Genomic DNA, 27,192 nt, shown 5'->3' on the forward strand with positions numbered 1-27,192 from the left:
CAAACACCATTACTAAAACGTCTCATCCCTCTGAAAAAAACAAAAAACAGCATCCCTCTTAACAACAAGCAAATCAACATTTTTATAAGAGATGCCGAAAGAATCGAAGACCTTCAATCTCACAAATAATTCACTTGTAAAACCAGCCATGGTCTTTTTTACATACCGGGATCCTTCATTTATACCCCAATGAAACAACTTTCTCTATTCAGCACTTAATTCCTCAATGCTTAACAGGTTTATCTCTAATAAAAACAATTTAAATGGAAGTGTGCTATAAACTGGGATTATTACACTCCAGTAACTGCATTATTCCTTACTTTAATGTATTTTCTTTTTTTTTTTTCCTTGGGTATTTGTTTTCCAGAGATTTTTTTAAGTAATCAGTTAAAGGAAAAAAAAAAAAAAAAAAAAAACAGAAATGATTTCACAGAATACTTTCAAATGTTTAAAAACAGCCTTAAAAATAAAAAGCTCCCTCTGTAATTATGAACAGAAAAAATAACTGCAGACTTTTGAATGGTAATCACATCTCCCCATTCCTAAAATGAGAAATAAATGTTAAGAGTGCTTACTGCCGTTATTAGAAAGTTTTGATCCTGAAGTCAGTTAGTGAGCTTAATGACCCATAACTACCAGTCATTAGCAATCCATGCTCTCTGTACTCCCTTTATTTGTTAAGAAAAAAAAAAAAAAGAATCCAAGACACTCAAGAAACTTTGTTCAATTTAAAGTCAGACCTTATGAAGTCATGTTTGGCAACTTTTCTTGGTTTCTCCTCCTCCTCCTCCTCCTCTGAAATGAAGACAGTTCAGGACTGCAATACATCATTTACAACACTAAATGGAGGTAGGGAGGGAAGAGAGTACATGGGCTGCTAACCACCCACTCCAGAGACGTAATAGTAGAGTTGACTCCAAAGGCAGCGGGTCTATCCATCAGGAGGAGCAGGAAGGTCTCCTGAAAGCTCTCCTCTTCCTCCCTCCTCTGCTGGCAGCACCAGCCCCAGCGCCTGCATATAGGGCTGGGGGTGTCGCAAGACAATATTGAAGAGCGAACAAATAAAATACTATGCAAAACGAGTGATGAAAAACCACTAATTAGCTGACAAATTTGATGTAAAGCACTAATGAAAGCCACGTGTGGTTCTGCAATTTAGTTTTAAAAATAGCTTCTGACTTCAAGCATTACTATGTGACCCCACCGATGTATTCATGTTGTGCATTCAGAAAAGTTGCTTTAAAGCAGGAGAGTGCTATTGAATCTCTCGCAAGCCAGCCCTGCTAATGTACCGAGCATATCAAGTGCAAAAATAGAAAGCAGGGAGATGGGATCAGGTATGTGCTTCTTGTACGAGGGCTGGCTATGCCCTACATTCAGCCAGCCCAATGTGCCAGCTCTGCCCTTGGCTGCATCCCGTGCTTGATGTCCTCCAAATCCTTTAAAATCCCTTCCCCTCCTGCCGCACACCCTGGTTTCTTCTCAAACCACCGTGGGACACATCCTGCCTCCAGACAAGCAGGTTGGGCTCCGGGGAGCCACAAGGCGAGGGTGCCCTGCCACCAGCCCTGTGGGGCACCATGCAGCTCTGGTGACCACCTCAGGGCAGCAGTGAGCCCAGCGGTGGCTCGTGCTCCCCATGCAAAAGGGATGGCTAATGGCTTTCCATCAAGGCACATCCTTGAGCTCCTGGCCCTGCTCTCCCCTCGGCCCAAACGTTCCCCTAACCCCATCTCCACATAGGGCTGGCGGCTGCTGGATCAGTCTTTCTAGAAGAAAGCTGGGCAGGAAACGCTCTTCCTGTCTTGCAAAATTGTTCCTGTTCCCCAGCAGGATGGAGCTAAAGCTTATTTGTATTTCTTTAGTTAGTTCTGAATGCAAAACAAGGGAGGGACTCGCTAGGGATGGGTGAAGAGCCAATGTGCCCGGGGTAGGGCTCCCTGGAGCTGCACCTCCCTGCTCTGCCCATCTCCAGGGCCTCCCACATCACAGCCGAGCGCTCCAAAGCCCAGGCTGCCGCTGGCCTTTCCGCTCTGCTCTCCTCTTTCTCCTCCTCCTGTCCACAAATGCCATTCTGCCTTCAAATAAAAAAGCCCTGCCGAGATGAAAACTCTCCGGTGACGAGCCGGGTCCAGCTTCCATGCTTCTCCCCGCCGGTGCCATGGAGCCCCAGCAGATGCAGCGCTGCCGGCCTCGGCTGCGCTGGGGGGGCCCGCAGCAAAGCTCATTCCCTGACACCGCAATTCCCTCGTGGTGCAAAGCAGATGTAAACTCGCCCTCAGCAGCCAGATGATGTAAGGGGAAATCTTTAAATGGCAAAGTGCCAGCAGAGCTGACCTCCTGTCTCTTCCCTACTCCCAAATCCCAGTGCAGCTGTACTCTGTTGATCTCCGTGTGCCACAATTAGCCTTTAAGGAATATGGCAAGGATTCATCTAGCAGAGCACTGCTAAAGCTGCTCTAACTCATGCCCGGGACAGTGTTGGCCCAGCACAGCGCTGCAACTGGGTACGCGACACACTGTCAGCCAAAATCTTGCTTCCCCCAAAAACACTCACTCCGTGCAAGGACGGATGCTGTGCAGGCACAGGAAAATTTGTGGTCCCTTTTCCACTGCAGGCTCTAAGGGTGGTTAATCTCAGTGCCATGCAGTGCACTGGAGGGTGGTCTGAACCTCAGTTTTCCATCTGAACTTTCAGGAGAGCCCACACGACCGGACTCCGTAACGCAGGGCCAACTCTGGTGCACACACCACAGGCAGTGCACACCAGCAGCAGATCGCTGCAAACCAACAGCCAGGGTCCTACTCGGCAGCAGGGATTTCCCTGGGAACAGGCCAGAACCGACAGCAAACAACTTGCCATTGCTTTGCAAACACTCCTCTCCCTCTGCAATTTCCCTTTCCTCTGCTGATTCAACAGCATCCCTTATTTAAGCCACTGTTATGTTTGCGAGTGGTGCCCACATGATCTCCGGGCTTGCTCCTGCCACACAAGGGCTCTAAACACAGCGGGACCTCCTTCAAGGCCTAAGGTTCTCATCCATCAGCTGGGAGCTTCATCCAGCCACCTTTCCTCCCCGTTCACCCCGATGTATCCCAGGTACGGCCTTAGGGCTGGAGGCCGTGCCTGCTCCTCCAGGCCCAAGCAGCAACCCCACACCAGTTCCTCCCAGCCTGTGAGGCACGGAGAAGCAACCAAAGGGTCACCAACCCAAAAGCTCCCTGAAGAGGAGAAGACACACTGAACCTCTCCGTGGGACCCGTGGTTCGCACGTGGAATAGGCCTTGGCATCGCTCTGGCCTATACCTTGAGAAAGCAGCTCGGGGCAGATGAGGGAAGCTCTGATTCCTGTGGTCGGGCCCTCCCCACCGCGGCTGAGACAACAAACACGAGCGCGTTGGTGTATGCTCTGTGATGTGGGCACCTGCGGAACTGGTTTGAAATATTTTTTTATATATATATATTTTTTGGGGCTGAAACCACAGAAGACAACTCTGAATCATGGCCAACCTGAAAAACAACAACACGCTTCTTGAGGATGAACTCCCCGCCCCAAGCCATCCTACGTCAAAATGTTGTTGTCCAACCACTACTAATAACCTACTTGGTAATCTACTTTACCTAAACATAATTTCCCATTAAGTGAAGTAATTCATTTTACTTATAATCCTCCTCATGATGGCATTTTATTCGGGGAAGGAGAAAAGACATCCTCGGAAAGCAATGAAAACAAAACACGCACGGGGAGGTCAGAGGAATGTCAAAGATAAAAGGAATTTGTAAGACCGTGGGATGTACAAAGCTCAGCCCCCCAGACGGGATAAAACAAGGAGTATAAACCACCTTTATAAACCTAGGAGGAGTCGGACATCTCTTGGATAAGCCTGAATAAAAAAGGAGCAATTGATACCGCACTTTATCATCAGCCAAAAAGCCACAAGGACTACGGTGCCTGGGCAGAAAAACAAATAATAACCCATGAAACTGTTACATGACCTAGATTTCGTTGAGGACTGGGGAAGTAATACATTATATTTTTTTTTTTTTCTGCAGCATCTGCTGCCGTTTCTTTTCTTTTCTTTGAAAAAGTGAAATAAAACACAGAAGCCTCGTTAGCTCTAATGCTGGTATAGCCGGCCATACATCATTTACCCTGCATCATTTAAGGGCAGACAGGGCAAAACGCACACCCTCCGAAGCACTTCCTCTCCCCGAGCCTCTGGCTGTGTTTCATTTTTGAGAAGAGAAAATTGTTTTATCCAACGAGGAGGCAACATTTGCCCCATTTTTAATATTTCAGGCTGACTTTTTAACCACTCAAAAATGCGGTTTGTTTTATGCAGGTGCAGCCTGAAGCTAGCTCATGATGTAAGTGAGAGAGAGGGTCTCTGAGGGCACCTTTCCCAGCGTGCTGGCGTTTCACTTTGCCGTGGTTAATCGCTGCACACCAATCTCAGCAACTGTTGACACAAAATAGGTGGAGATCAGGTCTGTGCAAGCACAGAATACCAGAAAGGCAAACTATATGTAAACACACTTCAGATAGATTTGACAAGAATAGAGCAAAACCTGACTTGCAAAGAAATGACAAACAATTACTCTCCCCTTCTTTCTGCCTCTCTCCGTATTTTTTATTTATTTATTTATTTTTGGATATCGAGGCTGCCTATTTGGATATCGAGCCTGCCTATCGGGGACCTATTTACAGAAGGCAGCACGGAGCCCTCCCCTTGATTGCAACGCAGCACTTTCACAATACAATAGCGCCCTGGATGTTTTGCCAGGCTCAACTCTTGTTTTCAGGCAGTGCACACCTGAGTTTCAGCCTTTTAAGAAGCAGCTAACAAAGACTTCTGACCCCTACCCTGATCCTGCCCTGCAAAGCCAGGGCAGGAGTGGAGAAAAGAGCAACCGGAGAATGTTTGAACAGTGCCTTTTAATCTTATCTTCGTGACACCTGACAGCACATTTGTTACAGAATATTAATGCACCGACTAAAAAGTTTGTCAGGTACAAAACCACCGTGGCAGAGGATGGAAAGCCCAAGGGAAAATATGAGTTTTGCTGCATGTTAACTCCTAAAGCACCGAGCACCTCCAGCTCCTCTGCCAGCAGGTAAACAGCGCTGGCAACGTGCAGCACCCTGCCATGGGAACTGACCTTTCTCTCTCTCTCACGAGAAGCATCTGTGCTGCCATGCACTTGCAACTGTTTCCAACACCATTTATTTTATTCACTGAATGCTCACGCTGCTGCTAATTACTAAGCTCGTGCAAAATGACTCCATGTCTGCTGCTGAAATAAATGGCATTTCATCCGCTGGTTTTTCCCATCCCAGACCGAGGGCCCATCAGGTCAACGCTCAGGGGATGCGTGGTCCCCTGGCTCTCTGGGACAGCATGACCATGGTTTTGGGGCAGCTTAAGCCTCCTTCCAGCTGGGGCAGGTGCAGGCTGTAGGGCTGGAGTGAGCAACAAGCCCAGGGACCTGGGCTGAGCGCTGTTCCCCTGCTCGAGCTGAAGTCCTGGATGACAAGGGGAGCGTTTCCCCCTAAACTCTTTTTATCTCCCTCCTCCAAGCATCTGCCCCTTGGGAAGAACACATGCCTTTTGTGCCCAAACTGTGTCCCTGCTCCTTAAACCTGCCCATTAAAACAACTCCCTGCGTATTTACACCACTGCATCACACTTTTAAATGGCTTTTCCGAACCAAAACACACTGACAAACCCAGTGTGCTTCTAAAACCCGGTGATACGACAGTACCTGATGGCTCTGAATCCACAGCTCTTCCCCCTGCAAGCTATTTGCTCAGCTTTTCTAATAATACCTTGCTTGTCTGGCAGCTCTCCAGGGCTGTCTAAGGCAATATGCAAGCTAAACATTTTTCGTCTGATTTCAATATTTTCTTATGAGTAACTATACAGTATTTTACCTAGCGAGTATTCCTGATTGCTGTAATTTAAGAACAGAGAAATAGACTACAGATGTAATATTATTATTACAATTGGCATTCAAGGTGAAAGGCATAACAATTAGCTAAGACTTAGTGAAAACATAAATGTAAAAATCTGCTTTAAAAGCCCAGCACATGGTATGTTTAGAACAGCTAATTTACCGCACATATTCCGAATTGCTCAAATGGTACAACAATTCACCCAGCAAGATACTTTTTAAACGTTTTTCTTGGGGTTTTGTATGTTTTTGGGGGGAGGTGGGGAGGTATAGGGTATGATTTTCACATTGCAAACACCTAATGTCTTATTTTTCTTCAGAATAACAAACTGTATGTGTTCTTTAAACCTGGAAAATAGATTCTTTCTTACTTCTATTCTTCTGGGCTTTGTATGCATTCCCATTAAAGAAGCAGTGTTTAAATGGCATCTGTAAACATATTCTTGAATTACAGAAAGAAGAAAAGTAGAATAGTTTCCAAAATCTGACGGTCTCTGATTAATTTTGCATTGCTGAAGTTGAGAGGATAATTTGTGAATGTTTTAACATTTACAAGTAAATAAGTACTTGCATTTACTGTATCTGATTACTGAGAAAAGTATTTGTTATGTTATTACACAGATTCAAATTGCATCTTGACCTTTTCTCGTTTAATCTGTTTACTGCAACAAAAGCAGTAATAGATAAATCTGAAAACAAGCGTGTATTTTACCCACCTCTAACTAAAGATCCCCGTGTGTGGCACGCTCTGCAATGCAGCAGAGCAAATGCCTTGCCTGTTTATTGTATCCTGCGATTTGGTAGGCAGTGGGGGGTGAAAATCCACCCCTGCATATAGGACCGGCACCTGCTTTTGCTGTGCTCCCTCCTTCAGGCCTCCTCCCCCTCTTACACCCTAAAAATAGTGCTTAAGTGGGACTAAAGTGGCGCGCTGGTCATGTGCTGGCCTTTTGCTCGGGGTGAGTTTCACCCTCGGCGAGGGAATTAAGCAAAGCTGATGTCTGCACTAAATGCCCAGCCCCAACCGAGTCTGGTCACCCCCTCAAGGGGCTGCAATGGAGCTCGGCCACGTGCACATGGGAATCACGGGGCAACAGCAGCCTGTGGATTTGGGGTGTCTGGGGTGTGATCTGGATGCGCCAAGCCCCAGGAACAGTGAGATAAATAGGACTTCTTTCCAAAAGATGGTGGGGCGGAGAGCCATGCGGCTGCTCCTCCTTCCTCTGCATCTCTCCCAGCCTGCGTTGGATTTTTCATCTTTTATTTTTATTTTTATTGAATTTCTTCCTTATAAAGTTTCAACAAAAATAACTTGAGCTGTCTCCAAGAATGAGATTAGGGAAATTTGCATTATTTGATCATTTTTTCCAGTGTATTTGGTTGGTTTGTTGTGTTTAGTTTTTTGGTATTTTTTTTGCAAGCCTAGGAAATTATACACAAAAATGACATTTAAAGAAGCCAAGGTCATAAAATCAAGGAGTCAAGAGGTAGGAAACTGTATTGCTAGAGCTGCTTGCATCCTATTCCTTAATCCACTTTATAGGCAAGCAGTACGGTCACCGGCTCACGGTATGATTTTTTATAGAGCCCAAAGCCTCAGCCACCACAATGACGGTTATGTTACGAGAACAAATCACTATCATGTAGAAAAATTGATCTCTACAGGAAATAAACGTCGTCAAAGTTGAGTGAATAAGGCAGCGAATGGCAAGAAAATAAAAGCTCCTGGCTGGAGCAGCTGAACGCAGCTCTGGAGGACGGGATTTTTAGCTGCTGCCTTGAACTGCTTGGGAGCTGCTGAGTAAATCATCAAAACCTAACTTTTCACCAGCAGTTACCAACTCCTTGTGCCTCTCCTCTGTGCCCAGCACTGGAGCTTGGAAATGTTAGATGCCAAGACACTAAAAACTTGGAGTTTCCATGAACTCGGAGATTGTTGGGCCTCCGAATGTGGATAACGTGCCATCATTCTGAGTCAGCTCAGTCCCAACCCGACCCCAAACCAGTGGATGGGCTGGATGAACCTCCTGCAGGCTCAGTTCCTCACCTGCAAACCACAATACTATGCTCCCTCTTTGCAGGGGAACTGTAAATATATCGTGCACATGTGTGCATATACAGGTAAGTGGAGGTAGTGGAGAACCTGGGTATTACAGTGGTGAGCGCTACAGGAAAGCCCATCAGGAATTATTAATTCCATCTTCAAGCACGGTTTGAATACGGCTCAACAAATGAAGCGCTGACGAATGAGGGTAAGATAAAATATTGACTAGCTGCTCCATCATTGTCTGGTCTGTGCCCTAGATAACACAAGGGCGTTTTGGAAAAAGCAGAATGGAAACACCTAATAAAAGGCTGGCACTCCCTCGCTTTGGAGATTTAAGAATTTGTAAACTTCATCTATATATATTTATAAAGATAATTTTAATGCGGTTGCATGCATTCTATGTAGAGAGAGAGTCACATATAGATACGTAAACATAGAGAGATACATAAGGGCATTATTATACAAATACACAGACCTTTACCTGTGTATTCCTAGGCTTTCATAAAGCAGAACCAAGCACCTGACACCTAATACAGCCCTTGATGAGAATTGACCTCTCTCCTTAGAGTGCCATGAGTAATTATTTGCCATTAGTTCTTAACAGGACGAGGTTCAGCTGGGATGCAGTAAACAAGAAAACCGTATAGATTGTTCAATATAGCCTGGCTGGCTCTCAGCTGAGGTAATAAGTGATTGTATCACACCTCCTGGATATTTCAGTCACCGAGCGGTGGCTTTTATCACAGGGGAGAAGCACCTTATTAACCTGCACTTCGTCAGGTCCCTTACATGTCCATATATGCAACGCTGTCAAGACTACCCAAGTTGCTCCTTCCAGCTCACGTTGTGGTACTCCAAACCCCAAAGTGCTGCGGGGTTAAACGACTAGCAAGGTGAGGACCTGACCAGTTCATTTAGACTGACGAGGTATCGAACTTGGCTACCTCCCTACCTGCAAGAGTTTTTGCAACACGGTAAAGGCTTCCTGCTTCCCACGGTGCAAATACCCAACTGTGGCACAACGATGGTCCTAAGGGGCAACACTGCTGATTTGCAGGCAGAATTGTTACTAAAAAAAAAAAAGGAATATGGAGGGGGGAAATCCTCCACATGGGTTATTAAAAAAAAAAAATCCAACTTACACACAAGAAAAAGGGTCGAGTTAAAACTGTGGTATTTTTGAAGACATGCGCCCTACCACTGGTAGGTTTTATGGCACGTCTCACATCATCACCCCATTCCTGTGACTCCTCCACCATCAATAGGAGTTGTGTGCATCAAGCCGGGGAGCCCGAACACCGGGCAGGCCGTATGTGAAAAGCACCATTTTTTCGTTACGGCCGAGAACTGAAGTATGCAACTAGCACATACTGTAAAGGCATTCAAAATATGACAAAAAAATTGTTCAAATGCTTTCAATCTGCAGAAAACAAATGCTCTCTTCACTGACTTCTCTGTGGCAAACTTATAATTCTATCCAGAAAATCCAGCATTCCCAGTCTGGGCTAACGACCATGCTACCAGACATGAGTTTATGTTTTTCATGCACATTTCATGTATTCCCACATGCTGTGTTGCTGCCAATAATTTATGACTGATCTGCACCCAGCCTGCCCTTCAGCATTTTATTTAATCTCTGCAACAGTGATTTACAATGACTCATCATTAATACAAAAATGTACATGTGTGTTAACAAGTTGGGAAGAATCTAAGGAGGAAGGCGAAATTTTTTGAAAGTTGTGGCTGAATGACTTATGAGCCCGCAGAAGAAAGGCGAAGCTAAACCAGAAACGATACGTTCGCTCTTCCCCGCAGCAAACAATTTGGGCAAAAAGAACTGGTTCTCATGCACGCCGCGTTACACAGAAATGTATTTTTCAGGGAAAGGCTGGGAGAGGGTTGCCCGCGCCCCCAGAACCGAGGAGCTGTTGCTCACCCCATGGCCAGCTGCTTCCTGTGTGTTTGTGCAACCTGCACACTCAGCCACGGCCCCACAGCCCCCTTGCTCTTCTGCACCCACCACAAACAGCTGGATTACTACACCCTTGCATCTCCATCCACCACGTGTGACTGAAAAAGCCCTGACCGGCTCTACAGTGTTAAATCTTGTGGGGCTGGGGAGGAAAGGGGAATTCTCTCAATAATTTATACAATTGTAACGCCACGGCAGAATTACCAAACGAGCTCAAGCAGAGGAAGCCTGCCCTACATCCACAAGACTTCAGTTATAATGTATTTTGACCTACTTTTTTTTTTTTTTTCCTTTCCTTGCACATAAGGAACTTATAAAAACACATCTGACACAAAGCCAAAGTAAAACTCAAATCCAAGGCAGGATGGGTACTAAAAACCACCCTGGAAAGTCACATGGGACAAATCCCACCAGCACTAGTTCAAAGCATCCCATGCTCATCATTTGGAAAATCTTTGATGGACCATCCCAAACTGACTCATATGCCCAAGCTGAATCCTGTGCTCAGGCCAGCCCCCCTGCCTGTCCCTTTTCCTGTGCTGTTACTGTCTGAATCTGCTCCCACCTTCACCCACAGCCTCCAGCCTTCAATGCTCACCCAACATGCAGCTCCAGCTGGAAGCCGATCCATGTCCTTGCCTGAGCTGCTTCAGCCTCCCTGTATCACCCAGGGGAGTTGTGCTTCCAGCTTACCATTAAACAGGACGCCTGACATACACGGACGGCCCCTACACCGACCACACCACCTCTCTTTCAACCACAGAAATGAGGGTATCAGCTGGACAAAACCTGGAGAATATAGAGCTGAAACAAACACTAGTTTTTCCTGGCTTGAGCCAAAATACTGCAGTTTGCGTTTACTTGTAACGTGTATTTTATGTTTAGTGCCTTTTATTCCTCCATTTTAAAGTATCTTGGAAGCCTACTTCACATGTACTAAGTATTTGGTATTTCCCTTTATTCGGTGTCTTAAAGGGCTTCAAAAAATTGATCTCCCAGGGCTGCTGTGGGGTCACAGAAATTGATAACCCTTACAAGCTATGCTTATGTGAGCCCGCCTGCGTCTCCCAGATAGTGCACTTTGTAAATTAATCCTCCAAAGGCAAATATATTGTAAGTAGCTTGTTATCTCTAAAGTACTAAATTGAAGAATACATGGGATTATATTGACAGAAATTACATTTTCTGTAATGGGGTTTAATATATCTGAAATCTCTCCCATAGGCTCCCACTCTCTCTAACACAGGAGGGTTTGTTAATGTAGGTGCAATGGACATCAAGACCAAATTTATTCACCAAAATGGATTAGGCCATGTAATCAGACCTTCAGTAATATTAATCTCTGACACTTATTGAACGGAAAAAAAATACTTTTGTCTGCAAACTGGCATTCCTCCCTCCCTTTTCCCCAGCAGGCTCGCCGTTCGCCTTGGCCATTTTCTGGGTATTACTTCAAAGAGGATAAGGTTTCCCATCATAAACACTAATCTAAAAATATTAGGACAATTAATTAGATACACTTAGTTTTACAAGGTATTAGATTGCAATACACTTCAAATATGACACTAGCTCAGGGACAGTGGGAGAAACCTGCATTTCGATGCAGGAACAAAAGGTAATAAATCAAACATTTTTAACGGGTTTGCTGTTGTGTCTTCACACTTAAATCACAGGTAATTTTCACCGGGGGCCTTCACCACATCTCCAAAAGTTAGCAACTCAAAATCCACTGCACAAACAGCACAGATCCCAATTTCCTTAAAACAATCACTACTACAGCAAGTCAGGGGCTCCAGCAAGCCTCAGCCAGAATAAATAAATACACTTGCTCCACACAGTCCTTCAGCAGGAAAAAGACAGATTGTCCTCAACGTTTGTTCAAGCTTTCAAAAACTGAACGTTTTAAACAAACCAATAAATGGATATAACGATGTCAAGTCAAAAAGAAAACCCCACCAACAGCATTAAATAAAGCATGACAGCAGCACAAAATAACAATACAGTCTGCAGAAACGGGGCCCAGTGCCCATTTTTTCACCCAACTTCTCAATGACAAAGTTCTCCAAATGGATGTGGCCCTCTATTGAAGAGGACACATCCTCAGCCAGAAAGGAGGACTGGTACCCAGATGCAAACCCACTGAAATTGCTGAGAAAGCGATGGGCAAGTAAAAACTGCTAGTTTTCTGCAGCGGAAAACCTCGTAGCTCCCATCATGGAAACCATTCGCCCGTCTCTACCACTTTTGCATCGATAAACTGCTGGGGGAAGCAGACAAGGCAAGGTGTGTCCTCAGAAATGCAAAGCGTTAGCCGGAGGGTGCCAGCAGCCGTATAGAAACACTAAGGAAAATTACTTACCAATTGTTCACTTGAAGTATAGTGAGCCCTGTGTCTTGTGCCAACTGCTTTTTCTGTTCTTCTGAAGGGTAAGGGTGCTATAAGACACCAAAATAAATATATGCATTTAAAACAATGTATTTTTTTTTGCCTAGTTTTTTATTAAAACAAAACAATAAAACAAAACAACAAAATAAAAAGCAATAAAAAAAAAAGAAAGAAAAAAAAACAGACGCATGACATCTATTATTGAAAGGTGAAAATGCTGAGGTGTGTCACTCTTTTATAATTATTAATGGGCTACTACATCACTTAATTAATGGCAGTAAAAGACAAGCCAATTATAAAGATTAGTGAAGTGGAAAAATAACTACTTAGGATACTGGCAGTACCTTCATACTCGAGAAGGATATTTGTTGCATTAGCTGGAAGTTTTTACACTTGTCTCAAATGAGTGATTAGACTCAAATCACAATTCTTTTTTTTCCTGCATTTCACAAAACAATGAAGAATGAGATATAGCACTTCACTAGAAAACTAAAAATGAACTGATGATTTTTGAGATAGCGAAGACAAATCTCGCCAGTGCCCCAAAATAATTTGCAAATAAGATCAGCATCCTGAACATAAACAAACGCCTGCATTTTGAACACAGGCCAACACAAGGTCAGCGATCAGCACATTTTTGCCTGACATTAACATAGCTGTGCTGCACTAATCCTAAGAGACAGAAAATAAATACTGGTTTAATTGAAGATAATGTTAAAATTAAATCATAAGTTAAGTTTCTTGTGAGAACTTGATTGCTTTCTCAGAAAACTCACTTCTGCATGAATACAGATTGCTTAATAAATCACCAGCAAGAACCACATCCAAGTTCGAATTTAGAAACGACATTAGCAATATCATTTCTATCCTTCCCCTCCATGTAAAAACGTCACTGTCTCGCAAGGAAATGGCCAAACATTACAAACGTAGCAATCCCCAGGAGAAACCCTGCTCTGGCTCACAAGTCAGAAGGCTCCTAACTTGGACGTGCAAGTGTCAGCGCACACTGACTCCAGATCTGGGCCGCTGCGAGGCACTTCATAACATTTCAGTAAGATCGCTTGATAAAACTGTTTAGACCTACCCAAACATTGCATTTAACAGTTGTTTGTCAGAAAGCATTTGCTGTTATACACACATCCGTTTTTTCCCAAATAGTCCCATATTATTTGGACGTATTCTTCAGCATAATATTACAGGAGATGTAAACTGAAACCTTGTAAAGTGTAAGAATTTAAAACCTCATAAAAGTCAGCGATCTTATTGGGACCGTAACTATTTAGCAGCTTTTATATGCTCTTGTAAACAGCTTAATCTGACATCTAATGGCTCCGTTGCAGGGCTGAATTGCCTCACTCCACCAAATATGGATTTTTGCTGTAGCATCCTATTGCCCAATGTGCCCATTTCAAAGCCCACTGCCATGGCCATCAGCTCCAGAAGACACGCTTACCCTGCCAAACGTGGCAGGGAACTTTCCATTCTTCCACAAACACAGTTCTTGACAGTAAGCCCACAGATAACCTGCACATCTGTAAACAACCCGCTCTACTTTGTGCACGTTCACTTCTTTTTATGGGTGATTTGCATTTTACACATGCTGAAGTCCAGTATGAATTTTAGAGTCTGCCTTATACACGTGTTCATCCCCAACAAAGTCATATTTGACTTACATCCATCTATCTGAACATAACATTTTGCTTCTCTTCAAAGAAAAAAAAAACTACAGAGACATTTTGCAACATTTTCATCTTTATAGCTTGCTTCCCATTTCATTTCTTTGCTATCAAGCGAGGACAAAATTATACTTTTTTTTTTCTTATTTCACTTTGCCACCTTACATGTGATCTAATTTTAAGTAATTGAACAAACTGTGTCTAATTTCATGCAGCAAGCAATAATTACTAGACAGCCTCTAGCTATTGGAATTGAGAACTCTGTCTCCATTAAGCAATTTTCAGTTGTTCTGGACTTTTTTCCAAATAGACAAGACTGGATAAAATTAGCCATCAGAATAATACAGTCACTGTAAAAATAATTGCTTTAAAAGTCCCAAACCCCAAATTCCTTAAATTGTGGGATGTTTAAGGTCATCTGATTTTTTTTTTTTTGGTCTCATAGCCTAGCACAGCATAAACTTTTAATTTAATAAAAATCTATAACTCCCAGAATCACATGGCAGCCACGACTTCATGTCGCTAATCCCTCTTAGCTGAGGGTTCCCAATGTGTCAGGCAGGCTTTTCAACTACAACTGGGTGTGTTTAAAATATCTTAAACACTGGGCATCCTTATTATATAAGCTTTCTGCAGATCGTACCAGTTGTTCCTTTGTAGGCTAAAAAAAAAAAAAAAAAAAATGACTTGACAAAGAATCAGCATGCCACAGGCTAGGTTGCTATAAAAACATTCAAAGCCTTGTTGCATTCCCACCCACAGGGCTAGGAAGGCCTGGGCTACAGGCAAAGGCAGACATCACATTGCAACAGAGAGAAAGGGGGAAACCCTGAGAACTGCCATTTTATGAAGAAATAGGAAATTCACTCAAAAGTGCTTTTGCTGATCTTTATTTCACCCAGGCAGCAAAAACAGGCACCCTCCTAAAGCTTTATAATGGCTTGTTTAAAGGCATTCAGATATGTATGGCTTTAATTGGGTATTTGCATGTGTATATATTTTATATATAACATTTGCACGTGTATATATATATATGGATATATGGAAGTGTGTGTCTTAAAACAATGCCCTGATTCCCGTTGGCAAGTACACCTATCACTCCAGATCACTTTGGGATATCAAAGCAAATTGTACCACTGTTCGATAAACAGTGACTCGAGACCTTTACTTTGTTGTGTACATTAGCTCCTACCATTATCTCTTAAAAGCTTAATTATTTGCAAACAATTGATCAAGATGGGAATTTGAGAAAAGATATGCTGGACCACCGGGAGAGCTGCAATGCATTAGGAGAGCAAACAGAATTACCTTTAGGTCTTACAATAAGAATTAACGATTGGGACCGTGCATGGGGCAGTGCAAGTAGCTGTAACGCTCTTGCTGGAGTGTTTTCCATTTGATCTGCATTAACACCTCAAGAGCGAGTGAAAGCCATAAAACGGTGATTACGTATAGGAAGGCTGACCCTCCTTCCCAGAACCAGCCTGGGGATGCTGGAATACTGCAGCCAGGCTTTCTTGCCAAGGCCAGAGAAAAAGGGAAAATCCAAGAGGAAAAATAAAAAAAAAAAAAAAAAAAGGAAGGAAGCAGGCACGTAAAAAAAAAAAAAAAAAAAAAAAAGACATTTGAAAGAATAAGGCTGACAGCAAATGACCGAGTCCAGCTCCGATATTTTCTGATAATCCCTGTTCCTCTGGATTCAGTAATGCTGCTGCAGCATTATGGAGCTGCATCCACCTAACAGTATGAGCCCTAGTGCTTTTCCCTTACCATAAATCTAGCGCTGAAATGTGGATTGTTTGGCACCATTAATGTGTTTTTGAGGCTCTGTGGTATTACTTTTAATAATGACTTAGTACAGAAGTGATTGCTTAATAACACCATCAAAGTCTGCATGCAAATGAAAATTATCCCTGGGGGATTTGCCCAGGGTAATATGAACAGTTAAGGAACATTTGAAAAGGTAAAAATAACTATGCAAAATATGAGTCAGAGCAGTCATTTTAGCAGTAACAAAGAAATCAAAGTGACAGAGAGAAAAATGTAACTTTCCATCATATTCTCTCCTCACTGTTTTATGAATGGTATTTAGAGAGCAGCAGTCTTAATGAAAGCCCTTTTTTAATGCAGCCAAGATCACTTTCAGCAAAACAAACAATAAGACTTTTTTTTTTTTTTTTACCACCTTTGACTACAGCCAGTTGGGTAAAGTCTACAGAATATACAGATGGAAGGTGTCCAAGTCCCTATCTTAATGATCCTCCTTGTCCAAACGTACTCCTTTCATCAAATTTTCCACCACGAGCTGCCCGTGCTGGATGCCAGGCCAGTGATAGACTTTATCTTATCCGCGCTGGTAAAGAAGTATCAATAACACTCCCTCCCCTTCTGACTCGCCCACTGGAGCAGCACATCCTAATGGTCACAGAAGGGCTGGAAACAATCCTGCCTGGGGCTTGCTGCTGAGATACCGGGGGGCAAAACTGCCCCTTTCCACCCCAGCCTGGTAATTTTGGGGAGCACGGCACCGCCTCAGCACCCAGCCTGCCAGCCAGCCCCACCAAAGCCCGGAGGCAGGAGTGATTTCCCAGCACAACGTGGCACTACGAGGGGCAGGGGAAGGGGCTGGGGAGGAACTGATCTAACACGGGGAGTGGTGGCAGCGCTCCAGCATCGCCCTTATCACGGCGGTGCTGCCGCTTGGCTGAACGCGCCGGGAGAGCCATTTCGGAAGTGCTTTCATCCCCTTCCTCCAGCCCTCTGCCTCCTCCGGAGCTAAGTTTAATGCACCAACACGAGATGACCTTGAGAGAAGCTCTGGTATGCGATGGGGGAGAAACCACCCCCCAAAATTTACACCCTCAGGAGTCCCTATTAACCATTTTCTAACCTCAGCAAGAAAAGAAAAATAAAACCACGTTAATTTAACATTTCTCAGTGGCAACCCAGCCTGCACCTTACTCAGTAACTGGAATAAAGCCCCCCAGTGACATGCTGAACCCTGAATCCTTGCTTTAGCCAAACTTGTGCAGGGTCAGCCAACGTGCCAGCGCAGCACTTGGGGGCTCTCTCCTTCCCCTGCCTCCTCCTGGCTTGCGTTTGAACTGTTTACATTGGTCACCATCAAATTGATCTACGATATATATATTTTTTAAATATCCATAATGCTTTCCTATTGTCTCTTAGCTTTATGAATTAGTTTGCCTGTTCCCGTGAATGCCTTTTTGTCTCCTGACTGCACATTATCAAAGGGACACTTTGTGCCCACCATTTGCATTACAAAAGCAGTGCATGGTGCAGTCGAAGAACATAGCTTGAATTTATAGCAGTTGAGCCCTGGGTCCTCACACATACTGGACTCGGAAAGAATAACGGGGGCTCCTGCCTTCACCAAGTAGCCAAAAATGTTTGGATCACTATCAGCAAAGTCACCAGACTTCAACCTGCTTCCTTCACTTGCCATTCAGAGGGAGCGATACAGAGACTGCCTTCAGCCTGCTCACCTACTCTGCAGGCTGCAGGGATCGCAGGCAGGCTCTGTGACCTGCTTTACATTCAGGCCGTAAAAAGTTGCCAAGTGGAGGTGAGCTGCTCGAGGGAGAAAAAAAAAATCAACTCGGAAGCCAAAAACTTGATCCTGTTTATCACATGGGACTGGCTCGCACGCTGGAGGAAACACTAAACACTGAGCAGGAAGCTGTTTTATTGGAAATGCATCTAGGAGGATAGGAAGAAAAACCCTTTGCAAAGTTTGCACAGTCTTTTCCTTGGCTGAGAGCGGTGAGTCAGCCTGATAATGCTGTTGAAGTGTTAGCTGGCTTCGGCATTTAAACCTCCCTGTTGCTTTTTCAGCGCAGCAAGAAAACGCAGCCCATATGACACAGCCCTACTACAGACAAAGCCAGCCTTTTCCTCTTTCAAAAGAAAATATTTCCTCAACTTATTATAATAGCTTAATATCCCCGCAGTAAGATTTTCATAGCGTTACTGTTAATAAATCCTGGTGCTGCCAGAGTTACTGAACTGCTAGCTGTGATCGCTAAACCAACAGGCGTGCTCAGGCTTGTAAAGTTAAAAATGCAGAAAAACATGCAGCGTGACACATCCCCCGACTGCTGCATCCCTCCACTGCTACAGCAAGGCCAGGAGTTGCAGCTTAACTTCTGTATAGGCTGATCCCTGCGAGGTGGGCTCTGAGATGCTTCCCTTACAAAAAGGCTTTGCAGGCGGCTTTGGCAACCACGCCAGAAATAAAAGGGGGGAAAAGAGGCAGAATCGGACTCTCCCGAGGAAAATGCATGCTGTAAAGCACAGAGCCAATCCCCAAAAAGTTTTAACATCCCAACATGCGCTCGTAGAGAGAGCTGATTAAACAGGGCTGGCTTTGCTTTTGCAGGCAGGGGGCTGGGAGGTGGGGGAGACTTTCTATTTGTGGGGGCTGAAGACAGGGAAGAGGTATGGGCAACAGCGACACTGTTTAATGAAGGAGTTGTGTTGAGGGGGGGAAAATAAAGCTCTTTGCTTCTCTTATTTCCCATTTCCCCTTTTGTAAATAATTTTCTTGCAAGAGTTGTCTGTGAACAACTTTTGGCATTTGCTAACATAAATATCCTTTCCAAGGCTGATGGAGAGGCATGGTATGGTTTTGGATGCGCTGCCAATACTTCTCTGGTGGCCCCATCAAATTATTCATAATGTGAGCACTCATTAAGGAAAAAAAAAGTTCAGATCATCCCTCGCACAGGATATTACAGAAGTCAGAAAATGGAAAAACCTTTTAACTGACCTAATCCATCCCCTGGCTGCTACAATATTATTCCTTCCATACCATATATTATTACCCGCTGCCTTTTCCAGTTCAGCTCTAGCTGGTCCAAGCCGTGGTGCTCCTGCTATTTCCTTTTGGAGACACTCTGATAGACCTCAGTGTTTGGAGCTTGCCCCGGCGCATACCAGCTTGCAGCTGAAGCTGTGTCCATGCAGACACTCCCCCGCCATACCAGGGTAATTGAGTGGAGATTTTCCCATCTCCTACATTCCTTTAGTGCCTGGACGTATGTGCATGCAGAAACACACGTGGGACTTGCACACACACATCAGCTTCTCTTAATAAGCTTAAGAAGTGATTTTTTTTTTTTGCTCTAGTGTCAAGACAATTTGTGATAATGGGACATGGCCAGTGCACTTTCCCTTTCCCTGCCCTGTTTTTTCTTTATTATCATCTTATTGCTGTGCCACAGCCTAAAAATAACCAAGGACAGGGTAATTAAAGTAAGTATTGCATCCGAAAAGATCAGCAAAACTGTCTTCAGCACAGCACACGACTGAAAACAATGAAATATTACATCCAAGTGACACCGAAGTAACCGAGGAAATGCATCATCAGACTTCCAACCACATTAGAGCTGAAATCCACATCCTACAAATGAAGGTTTTTAGTTAGAAGGCCACTGAGGTGGCAGGAAGGTGAGCTGCAGCCCTGCACGGCATCCCAAATCCCCCCTGCCTCTGCTGGGTGAGTGGCAGGGAGTTTTGTTTTTTGTTTTTTTTTTTTTTAATCTTTTTCTGTCCCTGGCATGTTAAAGGAAATCCAAACTACCTGGGAACTCCATAAAAGTGCTTCTGTTGTTTTCAGAAGCAGCCTAACACAGATTAGCTCAGGTAAATATCTCCTAACCAGGAGCCTTTTCTCAGCAATAAGTCACTGTCCTTATCTACCTTAAATGACTTTCTAAACAGGTGGGCTCGGAAATAACTCCACAATCTCTGCTAAACGCCAGCGCCAGCGGTTGTAATCCCACAGATCTCCGCCTAAAGCTTTTATTTGTGCTTTCTGCTGGCTTTCTCAGGCTGCCTTTGGCATTTCAAAATGTACGTGGGGGATAAAAACGCCCCCACTGCACCGTATCTGTCCCCAGTGGAGTGACAAGGGAGAAGGAGTAAGGTCCTGAACATCAGCCCCCAGCTTTAGGGTGGAGCAGGAGCTTTAGGGATAATCCTTAGGGAGACAGCACCCCAAACAATTTGGGAAGCCTCACGCCACATTTTCCCATGGAGGGACCAAGCGGTCATGGAAAGGAAGTTCAAGGCACCACACTGAGGTGCCCATCTCCAATGCCAACACGAGGCAGGTTTTACATTTGAATGTTTTCTACTAAAAAAAAAATAAACAAACAAACAGCAACAAAAACCACACCGAGGAAGGAAATGAAAAGATATTGCTGCTATTTTGCAACGCCGCTTTGTTGGCATGGAAAGTCCTTGAACAGATGCCCCGTCCACCATTAAATATTCACAACGTATCCTTGTAAAAGAATAAAGCCCGCTCAACTTATAAGCAAAAACACAACGTGTTCTTCATAAAAAAAAAAAAAATGCATTTAAAGATCCAGGAGGAAAATAAAAAGGAGGGAAAAAAAGAAAGAGCTAGAGAAACACCACCATTCTCAGAAGAAGCAGAGACTCTTGGAAGTAGTGCACATTCTGCGGCGTTAATTTTCCCACTTAAATTACAGTGATGCTGTAGCCTCATCTCATTAGAGATCATTGTCCCCAGTAGACAGTTGTGTTTATGGGGGATTCTTGCTGTTCCACACCTGCTGCTCAGGTTGCTACGTGATCAAGCCTGCATACAAACAGCAGTCTTGAGGTTGCTGGACTGCAACTGATGAGCCCGGGCTAATTCAGGGGTGATTATGTAGTTTACTGGACCACTAAACCTCTTTAAGCTTGTAATTACTGCCTATTTGAGTAAAGAACATTCAAAAGCAATTCACTGCATCATGCCTGCCACAGCTGGAAGCAGGCTGCCAGCAGTCTGCGGGGACATTAAAATCTGCAGGGACGGGGATTCGAGCACAGCTCGTAGGCACTCACGGCGGCGGCAGCCAAGTGTGTTCACATTCCAGCTCACCTTTTCTGACCAGGCGTACTATTAAAGGTGCAATGGAAACTATAGAAAAGCAATAAAGATGACAAATAACGGGGCATAATTGAAAGAACTGCATTTTAATGACTCTCCCCTTCTTCCCTCTTCTCCCCTTCTATTGGCTTTAAGAAGAAATAAAAAATTGAGCCTTTTTGTCATGACAAGGGAAGGGTAAGAAAAGGCCTTTTGCAAAATGGGAAATGAGCTGCATCCATGTGAGCGTTTCTCTTTTGAGAGCTGGGGGGCTTTTTTCATGTTTTGAAGTTTCGGAAAGAAAAAGTTCCTTTGCCGAGTGAATGCAGAGTAACTCTGACTATGTATTTGCCATCAATGACAACATGCAGACATCTCCATTACTGAAACTTAATGAAAAACTCCAAAAGCGTCCTCTCACCACTGCATCACTTGCAAGCACAGGGAAATGACCCAAACCACCACTTTGCAAAACAACTCTGCCCTGCACAGGCACACAAAAGTCAGGCACACAACCTCATTATAGGCACAAGGTGAGTTTTTTGTTTTTTCGTAATAAACACACATCCCTCTGATTCTTTTGAGTTTTGAACCACTCGAGACCTCTTTTTCAAGTGTGCCTCTGCAGCTCTCAATGAGTGGGAAGTTATTAATAGAAGGAACCTTGGTTTTGCACAGCTAGGAGGCTCTGGGAGGGGGGGCTGGAGGAAGAGCAGCAGATAAAATGGGACCTGTGACAGCGGCTGAGGGGTTGGTAGTGGTGATTTTCACAAGCGAGCAAACTTCAGGTCCAGCCAGGATTGCTCAGACAGAGACAGAGAAGAAAAGCAATGGCAAACCCTATGGAATGACAAAAGGAGGAGGCCAATGTTGCTGCCAAGCCCTGACACCGTGCTGGCATCACCAAGAGCTCCGGAGAGGTGGCAACTGCTCACGGGGCTCTCACTGAGAAGCTCCCTGCTTGAGCCTCCCTTTAGGTTCCTTTCCCCAGCCTCTCTGTGAGACCATCTCCCTCTTACCTCAATGTGTGAGGTCTGGGAGATGGCCTAACGAGCTGCACCATTAACTACCTGCATGGAACCTACTTCAAAGCCTCGCTGGACATTCGGATACCCAGCACTCATCAGTGACATCTCCCTTTTCTGCTGACAACTGCCACAGCTGCCTGGGAGAACAGCGCACGTGAAAAGCAAAATTCAACAAAAACTGAAATAAATCATTCCTATTGATACAATTAACACTCAGCTGAAGGTAAATTTAAGGGATGGAGCCTCTTTCTCTCCTCACTTAATAAATTACCTTGTTTTAAAAAACACGGAGATTTCATCTACAGTAATAATCTCACTAAGCGTCTAGAAAGGGAAAGAGAAACAAAACGTGCCCGCGAGAGCATGCTGCTGTTAACAGACATCAGCTTTTAAAGGAGAATACAAAAGAATTCAGGAAGTTTATTCTTAAAAAGCATGTAAATTCCCAGCCACAACAATCCTCTGACTACCCCACCTGAGCTCCAAAGAGACACAGGCTTGTATGCTATCCAAGCCATCGCTCTTATTAATATTCATTAGGAAGGTCTACTTGCATTTTCATCAGCTGCAAAGGTGGCAAAAGAAACAATCTGAATTCTTTAACACGCAGGCATTATCAGTTCAACATCTGCCAAATAGGAGCGCATACAGATCTGAGGAGGAAAACCAAATACAATTTACCTGTGCTGGAGCCAGGTTTCACTTTCCAGCACGGAGCGAGCTGTTTCAGGCTCTCTCATTTTACTCATCCCAGCTTTTACATGCCTGGTAAGTTCATTTTCCATTATTTTTTACCTTTAACATCAGAGTCCCTCATAAATTACTTTCATTCCTTAGGTCTAGAGTTCCCCTCTGTTAAAATGGCCCAAGTTCAATAAGATTGCATATATGAATAATACAGCCAAGCCTCAACTCTGCAAACTTGACTAAGCAATTCTGCTTTCTGACTAGAGAATTCGTTTATCTACACAAATTCAGCGTGTGAAATCTCTTTGACTGGCTTCAGGGTGCCGAACTGTGCAGAAGCACAGACTTTCTGACCAGCCCGGGCTAAAATTTAACTCCAAGAGATGAACTAAGAAGTCTCCAAAAGAAAACAACCGCTCTAATTAATTATTTACCCTACTTAGCAAAGAAACCTGGCTGATAACACTAATGAATTTAAGAATGAAACAGGCGTGTGTTTCCAGGATGATATTTACATGTGCAAGGACGTGAACGAAAAAAGTAGGATACGGATCTCCCGAGAGCCAGGAAAAAAACAGATGCTGATTCTCCCCCAGATCTCTACATTTAACCCTACATTAACACGCATTTGCCTACAAGTTCACCATACATTGATTCCTTTCTTTATTAAAACCTCATTAAAAAGGATTGGATGGTCTCCAGGATATGACTCTTCCCTTTTGAAAATCTGCTTGGATTGAGAGGGCTCTCCTAGTAAAAATAACCTTCTCCCTTCCAAATTCAAGGCAGCTCTTTCCTCGTTGACTGCAAGAAGACTTTTATAGGAAGTCAAGCAGCCCTGCTTAGAAGAAGAGGGGGAAAAAGGGCTCTGTGTGGCCCCAGATGTCAGGGTTTAAACCTGTGGGCAACACTGAGGTTATGCCTCAGCGTGGTTTCTTCTGCAGGCTGATGGACTGATAAAGCCAGAACAGTGGGTTTTGGAAAGAGCTTTTCAAAAGCCAGAAGAGTCAGCCATGAGAAGACCATCTCTGCTCCATCTTCAGCCTGAGCATCTCCATCCTCTCCTAGCTGGTCTCCTTCAAGGTCCAAACACATCCTGCACCACCCACGTGCAGATGCCTGCATAGATGCTGCCATAAAAGAGACAACCAACATATTTGGAAGCAACAGCATTTAGGCTGCATGTCACTTTCAGCACATTTATGATATGATGGCTGTTAATAATTCATGAGGATAATACTTAATCAATTAATTCATATATCAACACCGAGCTCAAAAGCCCCTCTCTGCTTCCTCTTCCTTTTCTTTTATAAAGACCTAAATGAAACTAGCCAAAAACCAAAAAAAATGTCACCACTAACAAGTCAGAAAGTAAGAAAGAGAAAGCAGGCACATTTGATCTTGCTCTATACATGGACCTTTCAAAGATGACTACTCCAATTACAAAAAATGTAGAATTCATCATTTTGATGACACAAAATGATGAACTCGACTATTATATGCTTATATTTTGTTTAATGGCTTCATTTATTTTAATAACAAAGAGAAACTGGATCTTTACAGATGAAAGCTTTATTTCATGGCTTCGGTGCAACTGGGATTTTTAAAATCTGTGATGTTAACCAAAATGTGATAATAGATGTTCTCAAGGGCCCTATTTTATAGCATTCTATGCAGAGTCCAACTCCACATGAGACATTGCAAACATGATGTTTAGCCCTATTTTAAGGAAGTAGGACTGACTCCAGTGTCAGAGCCCCCTGTAATTGTTTTCTGTCTGCTGCTTGTTCCTCTGAACAGTTACTTTTGCAGCAAAGTGTGGCCGCAGAAACACTGTGACAAAGGCATTAGCTCTCTGAAGACTTCTTTTAAAATGATATTGAAAGGCAGCGTTTGTGTGATTTTGGCTGGTCTTTGGGACAAGAGCGTGCATGCAATATGACTACTTTATATAGAGCAGGCTGTCTTGAAGGGTCTGCTGACATCCAGAAGGAGAGGGAAAAAAAGACACTAAAACAAAAGATGCTAATTCTGCTACCATTTTTATGTCAGTTAATTCCTAAGATAGAGTTAATTAGAAACACCTCATCAAGCTTGATCATGCTCTCAGCCATTCTGAGGAACTTCTCAACTATTCCACTTTTTTTTTTTTTTTTTTAATTTTTATCTCACTAGACTGAAAACAGTTGTTTCAGGCAACTGCGGCACTTGTGCAAGTGCAGCGTTAAGGATGCTCATGCTGGATTTTTCACGAGCATATACTTATTTACGTGCACAGGGGTACACGGGCATGCAAGGGGGTCGAGGTAATTTTGCACCCTACTATCTGCACCCCTAAAGGCTGGGACACGACCAGAGTTTTAGGGAAGCCAGCCCAAGATGGCAGCTTGTGATTAACGGCTATATCATCCCCGGCTGGGCGGCAGCGAGGCCCCGGGTCTGATCTGCCAAACACCCCCCTTCGTCTGCGGCCGATCAGCAGATGTAAGCACATAGGCCCTGTCAGGTTGACATATCATTCCTACGACAATGTCAACGAGTATTAATGTTCAATTATCTGTCCTAGAAATAACCCTCGCTTTTATGCATTGTGTAACTGGGCGCATGGCACTGCAGTAATGCGAACGACAAGGGCAGAAATGCCCGCGCTCACCCGGTCGCTCTGAGCTGGCTTTCCAACATCGCGATGACATTGCCTCGCGGTACTGAGTGGACGCCTTGCCTTCCCCCTCCATTCACTCTTTTTTTTTTTTTTTTTTCTTTTTGGAAAGCATACTGCAAAGACCCCGGAGACCTTTATCCTCCTCTTCATGTGTTGCACATCACCAGCTCCCATCAGCCCGCCAAGACACACTCGGAAAAGGCTATTTTGAATTTCACGGGCGCGCACAACCACGGGGAAGCTGCTTGTTTGCTTTTATGGAGGGCCATGAGCTGCCTGATACCTGCCAGCCCCTTTTTACGCCCCACACTCAGGTATCTATCATTTACCACCAAACACAAATGTCAACAGTGGCTTCTTCCAGCGCTGCAGTCAGGAGCAATTCACGCCCAGGCTGCAGGGCTGGAGCAATTTGTCCAAGTGACGCATTACAGCTTCCTTCTGTCAACAAACGTTCAAAATCAGACCCCCAGTAGGGAGATGGCTTGAAGAACAAACACGAGATCATTCCCGGCATCTTTTCCTATTGTTCAAATATTAAAATTATCGATCATTTCCGCAGAGGCCAAATGCAAATCAAGCTCTGGGAGTAAAAAGCCAAGCGAGTATTTCTTCTCCTAAATCAGCGCTCCGGGCAAATTGCCGCTCATTTGAGTAGGCTGCAACGGCGTTTGCATGATTTTTGTTACTATGGCACAGCTTCCTTGAACTAACATTCAAAGGTTATCAGCTGTAAGTTATGCTTGCTAAGTCTTCTTATACAACTCACAATCGGAGGGAGGGAGTGGGAGGAAGCAGCGTGATAACCAGTGCCAGCTTTGAGATAAAGCCCCGTGCATAATCTCTGTTTATTTAGACAACCATCTAACCGCAGCACCGGGCGCAAAAACAACCCAGGTGGACGGCCAAGGGAATTTCTCCTGCCTTATCATGTCCGCATTATATTTTGGGGGTAAAGGGAAGCAAAGTCCGTATTTTTTCAAGATAACTTTGAAAATTTAAATAATCGCTAAGTTTGAGGTTTCATTGTTTGGATTCGCTTGGCTGGGTGGGTTTGGTTTGCTTTGTTTTGGTTGGAGGGGAGACGACTGTAACAAAGCACATTTTATTCTGTGCTTTTCTATTTCTAGAGGTTTTGGAGAAAAAGAGTTTGCCGTATCAAATTTAAGGATGAAGATCCCACTTTGAAACATTTCCCGCCAGAGGGGATTTGGGGGTGTATGGAGCAAATACACGTACCATGGGACCAAACCAGAGCAAATGCAGTTGATGGTACTATTCTCCTGCTGTTCAAGCCCAAAGTTGCCTCCAACATATGCAAACTCATTTCCCCACCGCCCCCTTTTTTTTTTTTTTTTCCCTCTGATGATTCACCCCACTGTTTACTCAATCATTTTAGGTAGGGGGAAGTGATGAATGTTGCTGAGTGCCAGGTGTTTTGGTGCAAGATGAATAACCCCAAGGAGCAACCTACACCGAGCCCCAGGCTCCTGTCAGCCCTATAATTGATGATGTTTTCACTGTAAGGGGTGGGGACTGGGACACATTAAGGCTCAATAGGGGAAGTAAAGGGAGCGAATTGACTCAGCAACTATGCCTTTTACCATGGTTTCTAATAAGGATAAACTGATTACTGCCAAATGTACTTCAGCATCACAGGGAGGGGGGGAAATCAATTTGCTCAAAGGAAATAAATGCAATACCAGAAGTTTTTTAAAAGCAAACTTTTATACTCAAAAGTGTAGCAGCATGTTTCAGCCAGTACCACTTCTTTCCGAGTTGCCATTTGCTGCCAAACCAAAAATGAATTTGCAGCCTTAAAATGCAAGGACTAAAAGATGAATGCTGCAAAACGATGGCTATAAAGCCAATGTATCTTT

The 27,192-nt window shown here is 44.0% G+C and overlaps 1 protein-coding gene across 6 annotated transcripts in view; it reads right to left on the reverse strand.

The window, feature by feature from the left end:
* MEIS1 (Meis homeobox 1) overlaps window positions 1-27,192 on the reverse strand; it is a 195,529-nt gene that overhangs the window by 9,896 nt on the left and 158,441 nt on the right. For all 6 annotated transcript variants that reach the window (XM_082756012.1, XM_082756013.1, XM_082756015.1 and 3 more), the window contains exon 9: window positions 12,332-12,408. In XM_082756012.1, coding sequence (XP_082612138.1) covers window positions 12,332-12,408 — 77 coding nt within the window. The remainder of the gene's footprint in view (window positions 1-12,331; window positions 12,409-27,192) is intronic.

Source organism: Aythya marila (assembly GCF_965140915.1).
Source record: "Aythya marila genome assembly, chromosome: 3".
NCBI lineage: Eukaryota > Metazoa > Chordata > Aves > Anseriformes > Anatidae > Aythya > Aythya marila.